At 34.4% G+C, this 16249-nt stretch overlaps 3 protein-coding genes and 1 pseudogene across 9 annotated transcripts; all 4 read right to left on the bottom strand.

Annotated features, from left to right (window-relative positions):
• Window positions 1-498: 498 nt before the first annotated feature.
• Window positions 499-2184, bottom strand: LOC106439518 (zinc finger CCCH domain-containing protein 39-like). Of its 3 annotated transcripts, none has more exons than XM_013880975.3 (3): window positions 2020-2184; window positions 1073-1867; window positions 499-988 (listed from the first exon to the last, which is right to left on the bottom strand). In XM_013880975.3, exons 2-3 carry the CDS (start codon window positions 1863-1865, stop codon window positions 714-716), a joined length of 1068 nt encoding a protein of 355 aa, XP_013736429.1. In that variant the 5' UTR covers window positions 1866-1867; window positions 2020-2184; the 3' UTR covers window positions 499-713. The 3 variants fall into 3 exon arrangements, with proteins under 3 accessions (XP_013736429.1, XP_022572189.1, XP_022572190.1); XM_022716468.2 differs by having other exon boundaries at window positions 1073-1811; window positions 2020-2087; XM_022716469.2 differs by lacking the exon at window positions 2020-2184 and adding an exon at window positions 1901-1942 and having other exon boundaries at window positions 1073-1811.
• Window positions 2185-2223: 39 nt separating this feature from the next.
• Window positions 2224-3044, bottom strand: LOC106424454 (maternally expressed PAB C-terminal protein). The gene is made up of 2 exons (XM_013865209.3): window positions 2812-3044; window positions 2224-2721 (listed from the first exon to the last, which is right to left on the bottom strand). The coding sequence occupies exons 1-2, from the start codon at window positions 2938-2940 to the stop codon at window positions 2476-2478; spliced, it is 375 nt and encodes a 124-aa protein (XP_013720663.1). The 5' UTR covers window positions 2941-3044; the 3' UTR covers window positions 2224-2475.
• Window positions 3045-8033: 4989 nt separating this feature from the next.
• LOC125607019 lies at window positions 8034-9786 on the bottom strand (annotated as a pseudogene).
• A 3680-nt stretch (window positions 9787-13466) lies between these two features.
• LOC106424466 (ABSCISIC ACID-INSENSITIVE 5-like protein 7) lies at window positions 13467-16078 on the bottom strand. Of its 5 annotated transcripts, none has more exons than XM_022716456.2 (5): window positions 15858-16078; window positions 14255-15225; window positions 14079-14150; window positions 13982-14011; window positions 13467-13768 (listed from the first exon to the last, which is right to left on the bottom strand). In XM_022716456.2, exons 2-5 carry the CDS (start codon window positions 15182-15184, stop codon window positions 13706-13708), a joined length of 1095 nt encoding a protein of 364 aa, XP_022572177.1. In that variant the 5' UTR covers window positions 15185-15225; window positions 15858-16078; the 3' UTR covers window positions 13467-13705. The 5 variants fall into 5 exon arrangements, with proteins under 5 accessions (XP_022572177.1, XP_022572178.1, XP_048632467.1 ...); XM_022716457.2 differs by having other exon boundaries at window positions 14255-15229; window positions 15858-16069; XM_048776510.1 differs by having other exon boundaries at window positions 14255-15229; window positions 15854-16019.
• Between the last annotated feature and the right edge of the window lie 171 nt (window positions 16079-16249).

The following is a 16249-nucleotide window of genomic DNA, read 5'->3' as shown; positions in this document are numbered from 1 at the left end:
TTGTTCTGCGTTACGATTTTTTTTGTTCATCATCTATAGTCTGCTCGTTAGAAACCATATATTATTTGTCAAATGGTTTCATAAGACGGAAGAAATAAATATGAAATCGAAGGCTCACACCAAGAAACTAACTAAACAACATTTTTCCTCGACTTGCCACCTACCAATACTGAATGGTCCACCCACAAAGGTTATGTCACTTGTGGCACTCCTTGTCTTGGGTGTAGAACTATGATAAGAATCTCTACTTTTATTTTGGGTTGGAGAGAGCTGTATAATCGAATACAGAGATTCTTCATATATGGTGTCATCTTCTTGACTCTGCTAAAAAATGCCAAAAACCAAGATATGTAGAGCATATATACTACAAATGTAAGAGTACAAGTACAAGTTTCGTAAATAGTATGATTCGAATAATATGATTAATGGACCAATGATCATATTGGAGTACTAATTTATTTTAAAAAACTGTAAACAAATGAAAGATGAAGCTGATAGTGATTCCAAACCACTTTTATGTAATCAAATATTAAAAGGACAGGGAAATGCTAAGCTATGAATATGTTCTTCATCAAGAACATAGCGAATCAAAGAATTGCTCGTGTAACCACATAAGAACAGATTATTACTACTCAAAATTTTCGACCAAAGCTTTTATTCACCTTTGATCACCAAAGACTCAAACCAAGTGGAAACCAAAACAAGAAGACTCTTTAGCTCTCTACTGGTTTTGTCGACTTCTGACCGACCGGTAAATCATCGATCCAGTCCCCATAGATTCTATTAATCTTCTTGGAGTCGCTCCACTTGAGCAAACACTTCTTTCGTCTCCCTTCATCGTTAAGGCCAGAAGAGTCTGCTGTTACTTGTGCAGCCGGTTTCATTGCAAAAGCTTCATTTGCAGGCACCACCATTGGTTTACTCACAGACGCTGCTACTGCGTTCACAGCTTCTCCTTCAACTCTTCCAACAGAGTGTTGCAGCAGCTCTGCAATAAAAAAAAAACACAAGATCATCACACACAATCCACACACAGGACTATCAAATTTATACAAAGATTATAATAACATACCTGCTTGGCCATGAGCAAAGTGACAGTTATCACCAAAAGGACACTGACCCTTCTCAAACTTCCCACACAGCCTCGTCTTCCAGAACACAGTCTTGACACCACCAACACCGTTGTTTAAAGGTGAAGGTACAGGTACAGAGACGCCTCCTTGTCTATTCACTTCAACTTGCTGAGAAAAAGCAACAACACCATTCTCAACAGACAGTGGATCAACCACACTTATAGCCAAACTCTCCCTCAGCTTCCCATTCTCCTCGCGGAACTTAGAAAGATCCTCATGAATGAAATTGCACCTGTCCCCATAAGGACACTCCTCACCAAAACAAAACTTCCTACAAAGCTTCATCCTCAAGATAATCTTCTGATCATCTTCCCAATTACCATTATTAGTACTATTATTCCCACCGGAAACCGAAGAAAGTCTCTCCCTTTCCCTCTCCCTCTCCTTCTCCCTGTCTTGCACAGGAGGTCCAACAATCTCCTGCCAGTTGGACGGAGGCTGCCTCAAATCCTCCATCCCATGAGCAAAGTTGCAAAGCTCTCCGTTCCTACAAGCCCCTGACTTGAACTTCACGCACATCCTCGTCTTGTAGAAGATATTAGCCGTCCCTTTGTTCACAGGAGGAGCGTTTGAAGATGGAACATTCCAAGAAGTGTTGTTGTCATCAACAAGTCTCGGCCTTTTTAACTGTGGCATTGTCTGAGATTCAGACTGGTCGTTGCTCATTGAATCAACCATCTGGGTTTGGTTCCAAACACCATAAGGACGAGAATCAGAGTAACTCGAATCCATTACTGTAAAAAAACAAAATCGAATTCTATGGTTACCTAATAAAGTCTTCAACTTTCGATTACGAAACTATAAATGCTTGAAGCTATGATGTACAAGAACACGAATTGAGCAGAGATAATGGATCAGTGGAAGGGAGAGAGAGAGAGAGCAATACCAGGATCAACGATGGCGGCGGCGGCAGATTTGGGAGACCAAAGGCGATTTAGGGTTTTTGAACATCTGATATTTATACCTTTACTTGATTTAGTAATTTACTTGGTAGTAATTTTGTAAAAACAAATCCGACATGTCAAAAGGCATTTGAAATCATAAATAAAAAAATTGTAAAAACAATTCGATATTTGAAAAGACATTTTATGGTTGGTTTCTTGGTTTGGCCTTTGCATTTGTTTTTATGGTTGGTCTTGTGTTTGTGTTTATGGTTGGTTTGGCATAGATGATAATCACATATTTTTAGTTTTGGACAAAACAAAACAAAATATATGTTTTAAAATTTTCATTAGAACATTGAGTACTTTAATAATAATGATAGGATCAAGTTTTTTATTAGGAACAGAAATGAGGAATCAAAATGCAACATCAAACATTAATTAAACCAAGCAAAATCACATCAAAGCTTAGATAAGAGCATGGCTGCTCGAAACTCCCTAGCTTCTTGCTCGTTTAGCTGCATCTGTTGGGGATACCAGTCCACTAAAACATCAATTGCCTCATTAACCTTCTCTTTGAGGACTTCTGGTGATTCTATGCACCGAAAGATTTGGGGTCGGGGTAGTTCAAGTAGCATTCCTGTGATTTTTGGTGCAAACATTGGCTGGAGTAGTTCCACCAAAGGGTAGAGCGTCTCACCAATCAACTACGAAAGAACAATTAAAGTATGAGGAAAAGATAAGTAAACTTGTATTTTTGAAAGATAACCATCATATAAAAATAAAATCAATTTTACAGTTCGTTGTTCACTGGGAGTTCGGTTTTCAAGTTCTTCAGTCAAAGCAGCTACAGGAAATCTCAGGTAGAAAGCAGTACGGGCTAAGAAATCATCCGATCTGTAAACAGCAACAGGAGGAGGAGGCATGGTTAAGCAGTGAAGATGGTAGAATATTGAGAAGATGATATGTGATTTATGGTTACCAACCAAGGGTTTAGTGTGATATATAGTAAAATCAGTCTGCCTATTTGAGTAACTAAGAACAAATTTTTCATAATTGGAATTGAATATATATTTTGGACCGCGTAGAAAACACGCGCTAAACAAATATGGAGAATAACATTTTCTACCACATATGTTTTGTTGAATATGACTTAGTTTGAATAATATAATTTATTAAATAGTTAAGAAATATTTTTTATTTTGGTATAATTATATTCAAGACTTGAAAATATCTAGCGATGTTTCTAAAATTTTTACTCAGTTTTATTATATTAAACTATAAATTTTGTATGTGTCAAGTTTGTGTGTGATAACTGTATAAAAAACAAAAATTTTGAGATATAAAATATAATAAAAATTAAACGTGATATAATTTTTTGTCAGAAAAGAAGAAGAAAATACAAGCATACCACATTTGATTGCAATCGAGAGAATTATATAGAACACAAATATTTGCATAACTTTCTATTTTCTAAGTGTGATTCTCATTGAATAAATGAACTCTGTGTGTGCAGGGTCATTACAAGTAAAATCGGTTTTTCCAGTGTTTTTAAATTCGAATGGAACTAGCGGTCGGACCCGGTTAAACTGTGAATCGAGAATGTATCTATCTGAGTTGGGTGGATAAAAATGGGTTTGTTAGCATATAAAATAAAGTTTTTATTTCTTTCAGTCATAACTTACAATGATAAATATTAAAGTCAAAATATTAATTTTATATTTGGTTTGTAGTTTTAAAAAATTTCGTAGTTATTTTTATTGAAAATTTAATAACTAAACTCAATTATTTTTGTAAAATTTATTGAAAATAACTAATAAAGCATTTAAATTTAATTCTATTTTTATTTTTTGTTTGAACTTATATGAATTTGGTTGAACTCGGCTGAACCATGTCAAACCATATTAATCTAATATAAACCTTTTTGATTCAGTTACTGGTCTGATTTGTTAAATATTGGTTTTGCATTGTACACGTTTTTTATGCTGATTTATTATGGTATTACAATTATGAGAAATATTACATAGACTATTCGACAACCGACAATACTATATGCCTTATAAAGATTTACGCTTAAGTGCATCACCTGAGCCGTCTTACGAAGATCCACGCCTTCCAGGATTTACTTGCACCATCCCTTGTAAGCCTTTCTTCCGGAGTCTGCATAATTGTTTAATAAATCGATTTCCCCGGAAATTGAAACCTGAACCTCATTTAATGTGCAATCCTCAAGAACTTACATAGTTGTTTTGGGGTCAAAATCGGTTACGACGAAATCAAAGTCAGAAACTTCCCTTGAAATGTCTTCTTTGTAAAAGAAAGATTTTTTTTTTTTTTTATCAAAGAAAGATAAAATTCAAAAGAATAGAGAAGTGTGAAAACCTAAAATCAAGTTTGTAATAATTCCGAAAAGGATTCACACGATAAGTCTTCGAGAAAGGTTACTCAAGGCCTCGGACAACGGATCCCGGACGTTGAATCCATCTCGCTGAAGGGGCGAGTTGGACCGGATGCACCGACCAACTCGGCCGTTCGGCGAGTTGGATCAGTCCAACTCGCCCGTTCGGTGAGTTGGATCAATCAGCATGCCTTCGTCCCGTCCTTGTAGCTCCCCTTCAGCATCAGATCGAACATGCTCTTGCTTCATCTTGATCGGAGTCACCGTTGGAACTTTACGATTTAAAAACCGCAAGAACTCGTTCTCTCGAATAATATTCGGATTGATCGTATAAAACGGCAAACCGAACATCTTGAATTGCCTACGCCATGCGAGGAATTTGAATGTTCTTCAGAATCGACGTCGTTTCGAAAACGCTCTTTTTATAAAATTGTAAAAACGCGTAAGCCGGAAAATGACCCGAAAGGGCCCAGAACGCGGCTAAGAGCCCACTTACGATTTTATACGAAATCAAGCCCAATCGTTATGACGATTTATCTTTTGTTATGCAGGAGAAGATAAATATCAAGTTCGGAGGATAAATGTGAAGTTTCCGAAGATAAATACAAAGATCAAAGAAAAATAGAATATTTCCGCGAAGTGATAAACTCGACCGAGGACAGAGAGGGAAAGATCAAACTGCCTCTAGAGGAGTATATAAGGATGTCGAGGTCGAAGTCGCTGGAGGAGGCTATTTTTATACTCAGAGCAAAACTTAGCAGTTAGACAAATTTAGGCAATTTTCCATTTTTATTATCGAGCTGCGACTCAACTAGGTTTTCAGGTCTTAGGTGGTTAGAACTAGGTCTCTCCGACAGCTCTTACGGCTGAGGCCTTACCTGTTGTAAACGCTTATACACAAATTCGGAGTAAGATCTTCTTTGCTCTATTTTCGTTTTATCAATTTCATACTTAGTCTGTTTTTCGTGTTCTGATTGCTTGGAGTGTGGTTTAGCAGATATTCGGGAGCTCTGGGAAATTTAGGGTTTCCTGTCTTTCCTAAATCAACGAAAATTGACAGTGCGAATTTCGGTTCTCACAATAGCATGGGATTCGAACCCTAAATATGAGTGTAGAAACCTTTAATCTTTAACCACTAAAAAACGATGCTTCCACAACATCGTACCAGTTAAACTGGGGCTAGTTCTTTGCGAACCAACCAGAAGAGGATATATTAACTGTAGGAGACAAAAAGTGAGACACATGTTACGACATACACAGAAACCCCAAGTTGGGTCGGTTTGGTAGATGGATGACCTGACCATAACCTTGGGTCGCTTAGGCTGTAAGTTTCGCAATCATCATGAGTTTCGAATCCTGTTTTGGCCTCTTCGCATTTCTCACACGTCCCATACTGAATGTTCTCCTGCGCACACACATACATTCATATAATTTAACTATCTTTTATAACCATATAGTGGTATAAAATTTCGTTTTGTACAAATAAACATTGTAAAGACAAAGTTGATACTTGAAAAGACACTATCGAGTATCGGCTTTATGAACCGTAAATGTAATATGCATATGTATGTTAAATTATCTAAATACTAGGTAGTAACCCGCGCCTTGCGCGGGATGAGGCATTTGTATCATTGTTTGAAGTTATATACTATGATTTTGTAAGACATAAGTATATATTTGAAGAGAAAGTGAAAATACATGAATTTCTGGTTTTTTATTGGAACAATAACATTTGAAAAGTAATACCATAACTGCATTAAATAAATAAAATATAGTTATTTTTATTATATAAAAAAATTTAAGAGAAAAGAAATTGAATGTGATTCCACCCTTTAAACACACATAATTTGTTTTAATATAAAAACCAAAATAACATAATTAATTGATACGATAAGAAATTATAGTCTAATTTTTTTTTGAAGTTTAATCAAAATGCACGGAATTGAATCCTGAAAGTAAAAAAAAAATCATATATGTTAACATATAGTAACTATATCAAATTTAAAATAATTTTATACTCACATTGATTAAAAAATAATTCTATATTTGAGGAATCTGAGGATCAAATAAAATATCCGAAAAGTCTTCAAAAGGTATTAAATTTCTGAAGCGATCTATAAAAAATTCAATTCTGATCCTAAACATAAATTTTTTTTTTGCCATAGTTACTAATAGAGATAACTAATATTCATTATAAACCGGGGCTTCTAGCTCTAGTGGTAAAGGGCTTACAGCTGTGAGTACCGCCACCTGGGTTCGAATCCCGGCCACTGGGGAATTAACATTTCAGCATCGCCAAGGACAGAGGACCGACACGTGGCAACACGTGACTAGTCTGGATCACTTCTGTGAGGCCATGATACCTCTGTATAATTCAAAAAAAAATATTCATTATAAAAATCTTACCATTACCCCTCTCAATTGACCACCATAGTTTGAGTACACAAATTAAATATCCTAAGATTTCTACACTGCGATCTATAAGAAGTCATTTTAGTATATTGTCCTTATCAGTGAGATTTATATGTAATTGTCAGTTTATTTTTCTTGCATGATAATAAGAAAACAATCGTCATATCTTGAATTATGATTTCCACTCTCTAGCTTTTGAATCCCACGAATAAGTTTTCTTGGCGCCACAACCCAAAAATTTGAGCCTTACACTATCATGACTTAACTTATTATTCTCCATCTAGACAATAAACTTGGATTTTACTTTCTCGTGGATAATTTTTTCCAAAGGCTGCTCAATGACTGTAAATACTATATATGTCACTGTTATATTCACATTGTTCGGCCACTTTAGTCTTGCTGGAATTCGCAATTTTTTTGGAGTCATGATACATATTTTATGAGATACATCAGATTTAGATCTATAATGAAGAGTATAATAAGCGTAGAAAAAAGGAAGATCACTTACATCTTCGTACAGAAAAGTCACAGTATTATGTGTAGAAGATGGCTCATTCTTCCATGTGTACCGTGCCTTCACAGAATAGAAAATATGATATGACTAAAAATATAAAAAGATAACGGAAAGAAGGATTCAAACCATACTTTTTTTTATTTCCCAAACATACTTTGACGGCTGCATGGTTTGAGTGTTTTTAAATAAGCTTGGGATAATTTGCGAACAATTATGTAGTTCTTTAGAATTGATCACCAAATATTTTGAAGAAGACGGGTATATATATCCTCTACCATTGCTAAATATTCTCTTGACATATTGCGTAAATCTTATATAATTGATACAATAATTTTAGACACTTCCCCAAGTTAAGAATATTTTAGTTTATAATAGGGGATAAGATTATTAATAGTTTAAATGCACGCACAATAATATTATATTCGATTTTAAAAAGGACAAAATATATTTGCTCTCTTCTGTTTATTGTACTTGTATATAGTATGTGCTATAACAATTTGTAAACTTGTATTTTATAATAAGGGATATATTCATATTTACAAAGCTATAGACTATATCCATGGAAAATAAACTTTACATAAATATTGATTCCTTTTAAGGTATTTTATATTGCCCAAATATATTAGATAACTTCAACCAATTATGTCATATAAAAGTTTATAGACAATCTGTAAATTAGTATAAAATCGATCCGATGAGACAAAATATGATAAGAGGGTTTATATTAAAAACGACCAACATATGCTTAGAGTACGTAAAAATGTTAAAAAATAAAACACTTCAGACTTCCAAAATTGTTAAACAGAACCCAAAAACCAAGCATAATATGAAGATTAAAACAATTAAAATACTTATAACAATAAAAGAAAAAAGCCTATCTTCATTGTAGACAGGTTTCTAATAATTCTTCAGCCACTATTTTCAGTCTTCACTTTCTTAATCGAATCCGAATGTCGATGTTCGTTAACAGTGCCCCTGTAGATAGCTGCCTCTAAACTTTCGATATGGGATCCTTCACGTTTAGCAGCTGTCTTCAGATTAGACTTAGAGCCATGCACAGAACTACCAGCTATCAGAACAAAACCCTGAAACACATGAATTATTATGTAGATAATAAAAGGTCTATAACTTAAAACAAAATTTCTAATAGTCAATAAATATATTACCTCTGAGTCTTTAGAACAATTGGAAAATCTGGGTAGAACGTATTTGAACGTCCCTAATAATATCAAATTAAAAATCAAGATCATAATATAAAATCACTCTATTAAGTCCTTGGGTAGTTTCTCATAAGAAATATACCTTAGGATAAGAGGACACGTCAAGAAAGATTTGTATCTCTTTATGTAAATAGTATTTTCAAGAACACTCCTTACGTACGTTTCGTGATGTTCCTAGTGGGCAAGCGAGATGGTGAAGAAGGCGTCGTTTTAAGAAATCCAAGACGGTCGGTCCCAAATTGCCTGAGGACTGATGTTCGAAATATACCGGAGGAGTACTACAGGAAGTCTCCTGTAGTAACCGGAAGTTGATGAGAATGATGATCGCTGAGCAAAACTGACGAAAAGCTTCCTTCTCTTTTATACATGACCATGGCTTTGTACAAAAATGGAATCAAGCCTTCCATTTCTTCTCTTTTTTTTCTTTTCGATGGGGATTCTTTGATGTTTTCTCTTTCTGAAATAGAAGATCGTCGATGCGCTTGCTTTACAAAATCTCTTTCTTTATAATCTTAGTAAAGAACGTCGATCACCCTCATATCGTCTTCTTCTCTGCTTCTGATACCCATCGTTGCGCCTTGTATCAAGGACATGGAACGTCGACTGCCCAAGGACATGAAAAAAGAGTTTGCAAAAAAAATCATCAAAAAAGGAAACATTTAATGGTTTCACATTAAATGATTTTGTGAGAAACGATGTGAGCGCGACTCGTAAGCAAAAAAGAGAATAGAGCCTTCTCATGCATCCTTAAAAAAACAACTAAGAGATAATTAAGGAAAGCCTTAAAAATGCTTCTCCTTTAATATATAGGGGATCAGACCTTATAGCAAATGTATATTTCATACACAATTGATATCTTTGTGGCGAGTATTTTATAGGTAATCTTTATTTTTGGTTTTATGGTTGGTTTAGCATATGTTTTCTTATAGATAATCTCTTGTGTTTGTGTTTATGGTTTGTTTGGCATAGATGATCCCATATTATTATTTTCGGACAAACCAAAACGAAGTTTTCCTTTTGACAAAATTTCATTAGAACATTGAGTACTTTAACAATGATGATAGAATCTTCAGTTTTTATTTGGAATAAAATGAGGAATCAAAATGCAAAATGCAACACAAAACATAAATAAAACCACAAAATGAAATCAATAATTAGACAAGAGCATGGCTTCTCGGAACTCCTTAGCTTCTTGTTCGTCTAGCTTCATTTGTTGGGGAAACCACTTTCCTAATTAAAACATAAATTGCTTCGTAAACCTTCTCTTTGAAGGCTTCTGGTGATTCTATCAACTTAAAGATTTGGGTTCGGTCTAGCTCAAGAAGCATTCCTGTGATTTTTGCTGTAAAATTTGGCTCAACTAATTCCACCAAAGGGTACAGAGTCTCACCAATTAACTACAAAAAGGGAAATTAAAGTAAGTATTTCCAAAATAGTCACCATATTAAAAAATTCAGTTTACAATTCGTTGTTCACTGGGAGTTCGGTTTTCAAGTGCTTCATTCAAAACAGCTACGGAAAATCTTCGGGTAAAAGCAGCACGGGACAACGGATCATGAATACTGTATATAGAAATAGGAGGAGACATGATTTAAACAATGAAGACGGTAGAAAATTGAGAAAACAAAATGTGAGTAGGATTACCGAACAATGGTTAGTCTGCTATATAAAAAAAACTGTTTGCCTATTTAAGTAATCAAGAACAAATTTTTCACAACTAGAATTGAATATATATTTTCACAAATAGAATTTAATATGGTTGGTTACTTATTTTAGCCTTTGCATTTGTTTATATGGTTGGTCTTGTTTTGTGTTTATGGTTGGTTTGGCGTAGATAATCAATCCCATATTATTATTTTTAGACATCAAAACAAAATAGATGTTTTTAACAGATTTTCATTAGAACATTGAGTACATTACCAATAATTATAGAATCTTAAGTTTTTTATTCAGAATCAAAATGCAACATCAAACATAATTAAACCAAGCAAAATCACATCAAAGCTTAGATAAGAGCTTGGCTGCTCGAAACTCCTTAGCTTCTTGCCCGTTTAGCTTCATCTGTTGGGGATACCAGTCCACTAAAACATCAATTGCCTCATTAACCTTCGCTTTGAGGACTTCTGGTGATTCTATGCACCGAAAGATTTGGGGTCGGGGTAGTTCAAGTAGCATTCCTGTGATTTTTGGTGCAAACAATGGCTGGAGTAGTTCCACCAAAGGGTAGAGCGTCTCACCAATCAACTACGAAAGAACAATTAAAGTATGAGGAAAAGATAAGTAAACTTGTATTTGAAAGATAACCATCATATAAAAATAAAATCAATTTTACAGTTCGTTGTTCACTGGGAGTTCGGTTTTCAAGTGCTTCAGTCAAAGCAGCAGCTACATGAAATCTCTGGTAAAAAGCAACACGGGCTAAGAAATCATCCGATCTGTAAACAGCAACAGGAGGAGGAGGCATGCTTAAGCAGTGAAGATGGTAGATACTGAGAAGATGAAATGTGATTTATGGTTACCAACCAAGGGTTTAGTGTGATATATAGTAAAATCAGTCTCCCTATTTGAGTAACTAAGAACAAATTTTTCATAATTGGAATCAAATATATATTTTGGACCGCGTAGAAAACACGCGCTAAACAAATATGGAGGATAACATTTTCTACCACACATGTTTTGTTGAATATGACTTAGTGTGAGTAATATAATCCGTTAAATAGTTAATAAATATTTTTAATTTTAGTATATAATTATATGGAACAAATATTTAATCTAAAAATATATATAGATATAAATATATATATATATAGATATTGAATATATTGTATATTTCAAAATCTTGTTATTGAATATGATAACCATCAAATTATAGATACCGATATATATACAATGAAACCTCTATAAATTAATAATGTTGAAACTATACAAAAACTATAATTTTTTAATTAATTTATAGAGATAATAATTTATCGATATACTAATTGAACAAAAACTTAATTTGAGACTATAAAATTATATTATTTTATAGAGATTTTTAGTGTATATTAATTTATAGAATATTAATTTAACGAGGTTATACTGGATATCGGTATCTGTAATTTGATGGTTATCATATTCTGAGACAAGATTTTGAAATATACAATATAGTAAAATTTAGAAGTGGTATAATTTTTCCTCAGAAAAAAAAAAGTTCTACCACTTATGATTGCACTCAAAAGAATGTTATAGATACACAGATATTTGCAAACCTTTGTGAAAGAAATGTAGTTGATATCATAAAATGTGTTTTTAGTGTCTCCAACTTTTTTTAAATAATGTTTTTGCTTTTTTATGTTTTCAAGAGAATTCTAAATTAATAATGATATCTTTTAATTTATAAAAAAATTAAAATTTTTATTTTTTATATAAATTTTTTTTTAAAAAAAAACTTAAACTTTTTTTTGTTTGTTAATAATAATGATATATAACTAAAATAACTTTTCAGAATTATTAATAGTTTATACATTCTCATAAATTATATGGCTCATATGTTTGGATTTCATAAAATATTTGATGCTCGTACGTTCATAATTTAGTGTTTAATCCAAAAGTATAATACTATATACTCCATCCGTTTTATAAAAAATTTCATTTTGATATTTTTACATAAGTTTTAAAACGATTGAAACATTTTTTTATGGTCTTAATAATTATATTTATTTAGCTAATTGTATTTAAGATAAACAGAATTATTTATATGATAAAGATCAATTCACTTTTCAATTAATATTTTAATTTAATTAGATAGATTGTATTATAAATTTAAGATGATATTCTTTTGAGACAAAAGGAAGTGGTAGGATGACATTTTATTTGAAATAGAGGATATTCCTCACACCATAGTTATTGGATTATTGTTTCATGGAAAAGTTGTTTTCTTTGATTATAAAACTATGCTTTCTAATTAGCAAAACTATTGGTGTATATGATGATATGAAATCTGTGAAAACGAAACTATGTGAAGAGATAGCCACTTGAAAGAGTAGAAAAACCACTAAACAACAAACAAATGCAATCATTATGTTTAATCATTGCTTCTATGGGTGTTTTAAGCAACTTAGTGAGCTTTTAACAGATCTTGGAGTCGCACAGACTTGACTCATACCTGCATCACTTCCATCTCTAGAACCATGGAGCTAATGTGGTTTGGAGATGTTTCTAGAAACTCTCTCTTACACAGGGAGATCAATGCAAGAGTTGCTTGAATTCTGGTATTGCCTACATACGTAGTCTAGTGGAGATGCAAGCTACGCTGCATTAGCTAGTCAGGTTGATAATTCAGCTGCCCTCGAACTTGCTAGCTACGTCTTTAATGTGGCTGAGCTTAGCGTTGCTCTATCTATACACATGACACAGTCTTCTAAGTTCTTACTATGGTTTGTTTCTTTGTCTGATTTTCTTGATATCTACTCAGAGTTGTCTCAGCCTTTACTAGCATCAGAATCAAGACGCATACATCTGGTGGATTCAAGAATCAAAGACTGCATAGATGGAGAACAGCTCAGAGGTGGTGCACAGAAAAAGAAGGCGTGGCTAGGCCATCAATCAAGCAAGTCCTGAGGCTGTTAAGTGAAAGCTGTGATCCATTGCATCTTGAGCTTGCAACGGCTGTTGAGGAGGATAAAGGCTGGTCACCGAGAGGTGACTTGGCTTCTTCCTCAAGGTCACATTGTAGCCGGAGTTTCCTGGTTGAGACTGGCTCTCCACCAAATGGTCTCTCTTTTCGATTCACTTCTAGAATTTTGGCACTTCGTGTCATCAAACTGTTTTCTAATTGCAATTTTGGAAGATAATAATATGTTTTCTAATAGAATCAAGATTTAACTGTAAATCTCAGGAGAAAAGCAAATTTCTAATAGGTGGTGAAGATATAAAAAACGCTTGTAGAAAACTCCATAAAACTAGAAAGCACAAAACAGAGTATATAGCTAGACTAATGAAGGCCAGGGCACAAAACATAATATGATACTTCTACTGTATAACCTGAGATTCTCACTTAATAAAATTTCTCTTAATCTCCTGTACAGGTAGCACCACTATCTCCTATTACATTATTCCCATGCAAACCGGTGTCTGGTATGCTCGGTACATGTTGTTACATTCTGATTTTACCAAGGACCGGTTAGTGTCCTTCTCAGGCACTGCCTCTTGCTGCCCCTCGGTTCATTCACCTGCCAATTCAAAAGCACTAGTCGTGAACAGCAGAACTAAGATCATTTTTGTGATCATCGTTAACTAGATGTACAATCAGAAACAAAAATGGTTGGGTGTCAGTAACTATTAGACCATTTATGGGTTTAAAATAAGGTCTTTTATGATGCTGCAGAGTCCATGGTTTGTAGATGAACTGATAAAAAAAAACTAATAAAGTCAATGACAGTTACCTCATTCTTCTGCATCTCCATCATTTCAGCCTGCAACATAGGGGAAGCTCAATGTCATAACCAAGCAGCTATTTTCTATTAAAAAAAAGAAACATACCTGTTTTCTCTGCAATTCTTGATTCACTTTCTTGAGCTTTTCAATTTCGGCTTCCAGTTCCAAGGTATAAGCCTGCAATTAATGGATAATGAGTGCAAAAGATTCAAGACCAACATAATAATCAAACCAAGCAAAAAGAGTTGGATATACCACAGTTTGGTTAAATTAATACTCACTTGCTTCCGAGCTCTAGATCTAGCAGCTGATTCCCTGTTCTTGATCTTCCTCCTTTGCCTCCTCTCGATAACCTTCTCTACACCCGTATTGCTTCTTCTTCCTCGGTTAAGCACATAAGGAACTGGTGACAGAGAGTTATTCTCCGCGCTGCTTGTCCCTGGTGATGTCGCTGCAATTTTAACCCCTTCTCCTCTGAAACTAGCTAATCCATTATCATTGTTCACAGCCCCAGTGAAGCCCTTGTTGACCATACACACAGACGCAGCAAATTCTACGTTTGTTTGTTTAGGAAAAATGGTTTGAGGCATCCGCTGGTGCTGAGTTGTACCACCCACTTTGAGGCATGAACCAGGTGGCTGATTCAAGATCATGGAATCATTAGTGCCATTGAATGATATGTTGTTTTGATTTAGCTGACCAAATCCAAAGCCTAGCCCTTCAGCAGAACCGTTGTTACCATAAAACTCGTTGTTATCTTCTCTTACAACTCCAGCGCGAAACAGAAAGTCCTCAATCTTCATCTCCCCTAAAGTCTGTTGTGCATTAGACTCACCATTGCTGCTACCTCCCATTTCACCATCCTTGGTGATCAGAAATTTCCAGACCTCATCAACAGTCTTCTGACTAATCGTTCTAGGCAATGTCAACGAGCCTTGCCTCTGGAGATTCCCACCACCATGTTGCGCAACCGCTGTAGCAGCTGAAGAAGTCATGGCCTGAGCTTCTTCAGCAGTCCATATGCTTTTCAGGAGCTCATCCATGTTCATAGACCCTAAATCTTTCCCCGGTCCACCGAATGTGCTCTGAAGCTCATCAAAGGTTAGGGAGTAAACAGAGGACTGTCTCGCCAGGGGATTGGGACTATCTGTTGGCTTCATCTGGTAACTTCCACCACCTCCTAAGCTGTTGAAATTGATGTGAGTTCCCATATTCCTTGTGTTCACTAGTTCTTCTTCAATGATTCTTCTATCTTCCTTTTCAGAGGTAAAAGAAATTAGAGTGGAATACACAATGCTAAGAATCGATGAAAGAAAGAAGTTCCAAGAAGTGAGATGACACGCACAAATCGAGAAATGTGTGTATCAATATATAAAGAGTAAGTAAAGAGAACCAAAAGCAACAAAACTACATAAATGTGTGTGTGTACAGATGTAAGAGCAAAGCAAAGTCAATCAATGATGGAAGATCTTCAGATAATGTTTTGTCATTAAAAAAAAGAGAGACTTTTTGAAGAGAAATGAATTCATACCAGATACAGTGCTTTCTCTTATCAGCACAACTATACAGATTAACTTGAACAAATTACTTGTCACAACACAATTATACAGATTCTAGAAGAAAAAGCAAATCACTTTCTGTTAAATAATCGGTCGAGTCGAAAACCAACAAAAACCTGTTAGCAATAAGAATCGGATCAATAAGACACTGGTCTAACTACCAAAGTTTAGTTCTTTACTACTTTCATCTAATTTAAAAACACACAACAACAACGGAACAGATATTAAGTGAAGAGAAGACATGGCGAAGTGGATAATCCGACAAAGACAGATCCACAGATATATATAAGAAACGGATAATACAGGTTAAATATATTATACCTACCTAGTTAACGGTTTAGATTTGCGACTGCGAAAACACCGGAGAAGCTTCTGGGAAGGACGACAAGTGTGCTGCTGCCGTCTCGACACGATCAGCCATTTTAAGGTTGAAAGATTTTCTTTTTTCTTAACTATTTTTAATTATTTTTATTTTATTTTTCTTTTCATATTTTTATATTTCTTTCTCTTTTTTGTTTTATTCTTTTTTTTCCTCATTACTCCCACATCAGTTATGTGATGTTTATGACTTCAATGTTCCAACTAATTATTTTAATTTTAAAGCTGAAAACTCCCAACTAAATTTATTTCAAATAATAAATAATCTCATGTACCAAAAGAAGATATTCCAACCCTCTCTCTTTCTAGACGCTCCATATTCTTTCTAGAAGTTTCGAA

This window comes from Brassica napus, chromosome A3 (assembly GCF_020379485.1).
Source record: "Brassica napus cultivar Da-Ae chromosome A3, Da-Ae, whole genome shotgun sequence".
Classification (NCBI taxonomy): domain Eukaryota; kingdom Viridiplantae; phylum Streptophyta; class Magnoliopsida; order Brassicales; family Brassicaceae; genus Brassica; species Brassica napus.
The sequence above is the reverse complement of the archived record's forward strand: the minus strand, read 5'-3'. Positions and strand labels throughout refer to the sequence as shown.

Excerpts from the sequence above, each read along its gene's own strand:
- LOC106424454 (XM_013865209.3), bottom strand. The coding sequence starts at position 2,940 with ATGCCTCCTCCTCCTGTTGCTGTTTACAGATCGGATGATTTCTTAGCC. Across the intron at positions 2,722-2,811 it reads CTCCCAGTGAACAACGAACT|TTGATTGGTGAGACGCTCTA; the intron begins GTAAAATTGATT and ends GTTCTTTCGTAG.
- LOC106424466 (XM_022716456.2), bottom strand. The coding sequence starts at position 15,184 with ATGGGAACTCACATCAATTTCAACAGCTTAGGAGGTGGTGGAAGTTAC. Across the intron at positions 14,151-14,254 it reads GATCTAGAGCTCGGAAGCAA|GCTTATACCTTGGAACTGGA; the intron begins GTGAGTATTAAT and ends CATTAATTGCAG. Across the intron at positions 13,769-13,981 it reads TGGAGATGCAGAAGAATGAG|GTGAATGAACCGAGGGGCAG; the intron begins GTAACTGTCATT and ends TTGAATTGGCAG.
- LOC106439518 (XM_013880975.3), bottom strand. The coding sequence starts at position 1,865 with ATGGATTCGAGTTACTCTGATTCTCGTCCTTATGGTGTTTGGAACCAA. Across the intron at positions 989-1,072 it reads CTTTGCTCATGGCCAAGCAG|AGCTGCTGCAACACTCTGTT; the intron begins GTATGTTATTAT and ends TTTTTATTGCAG.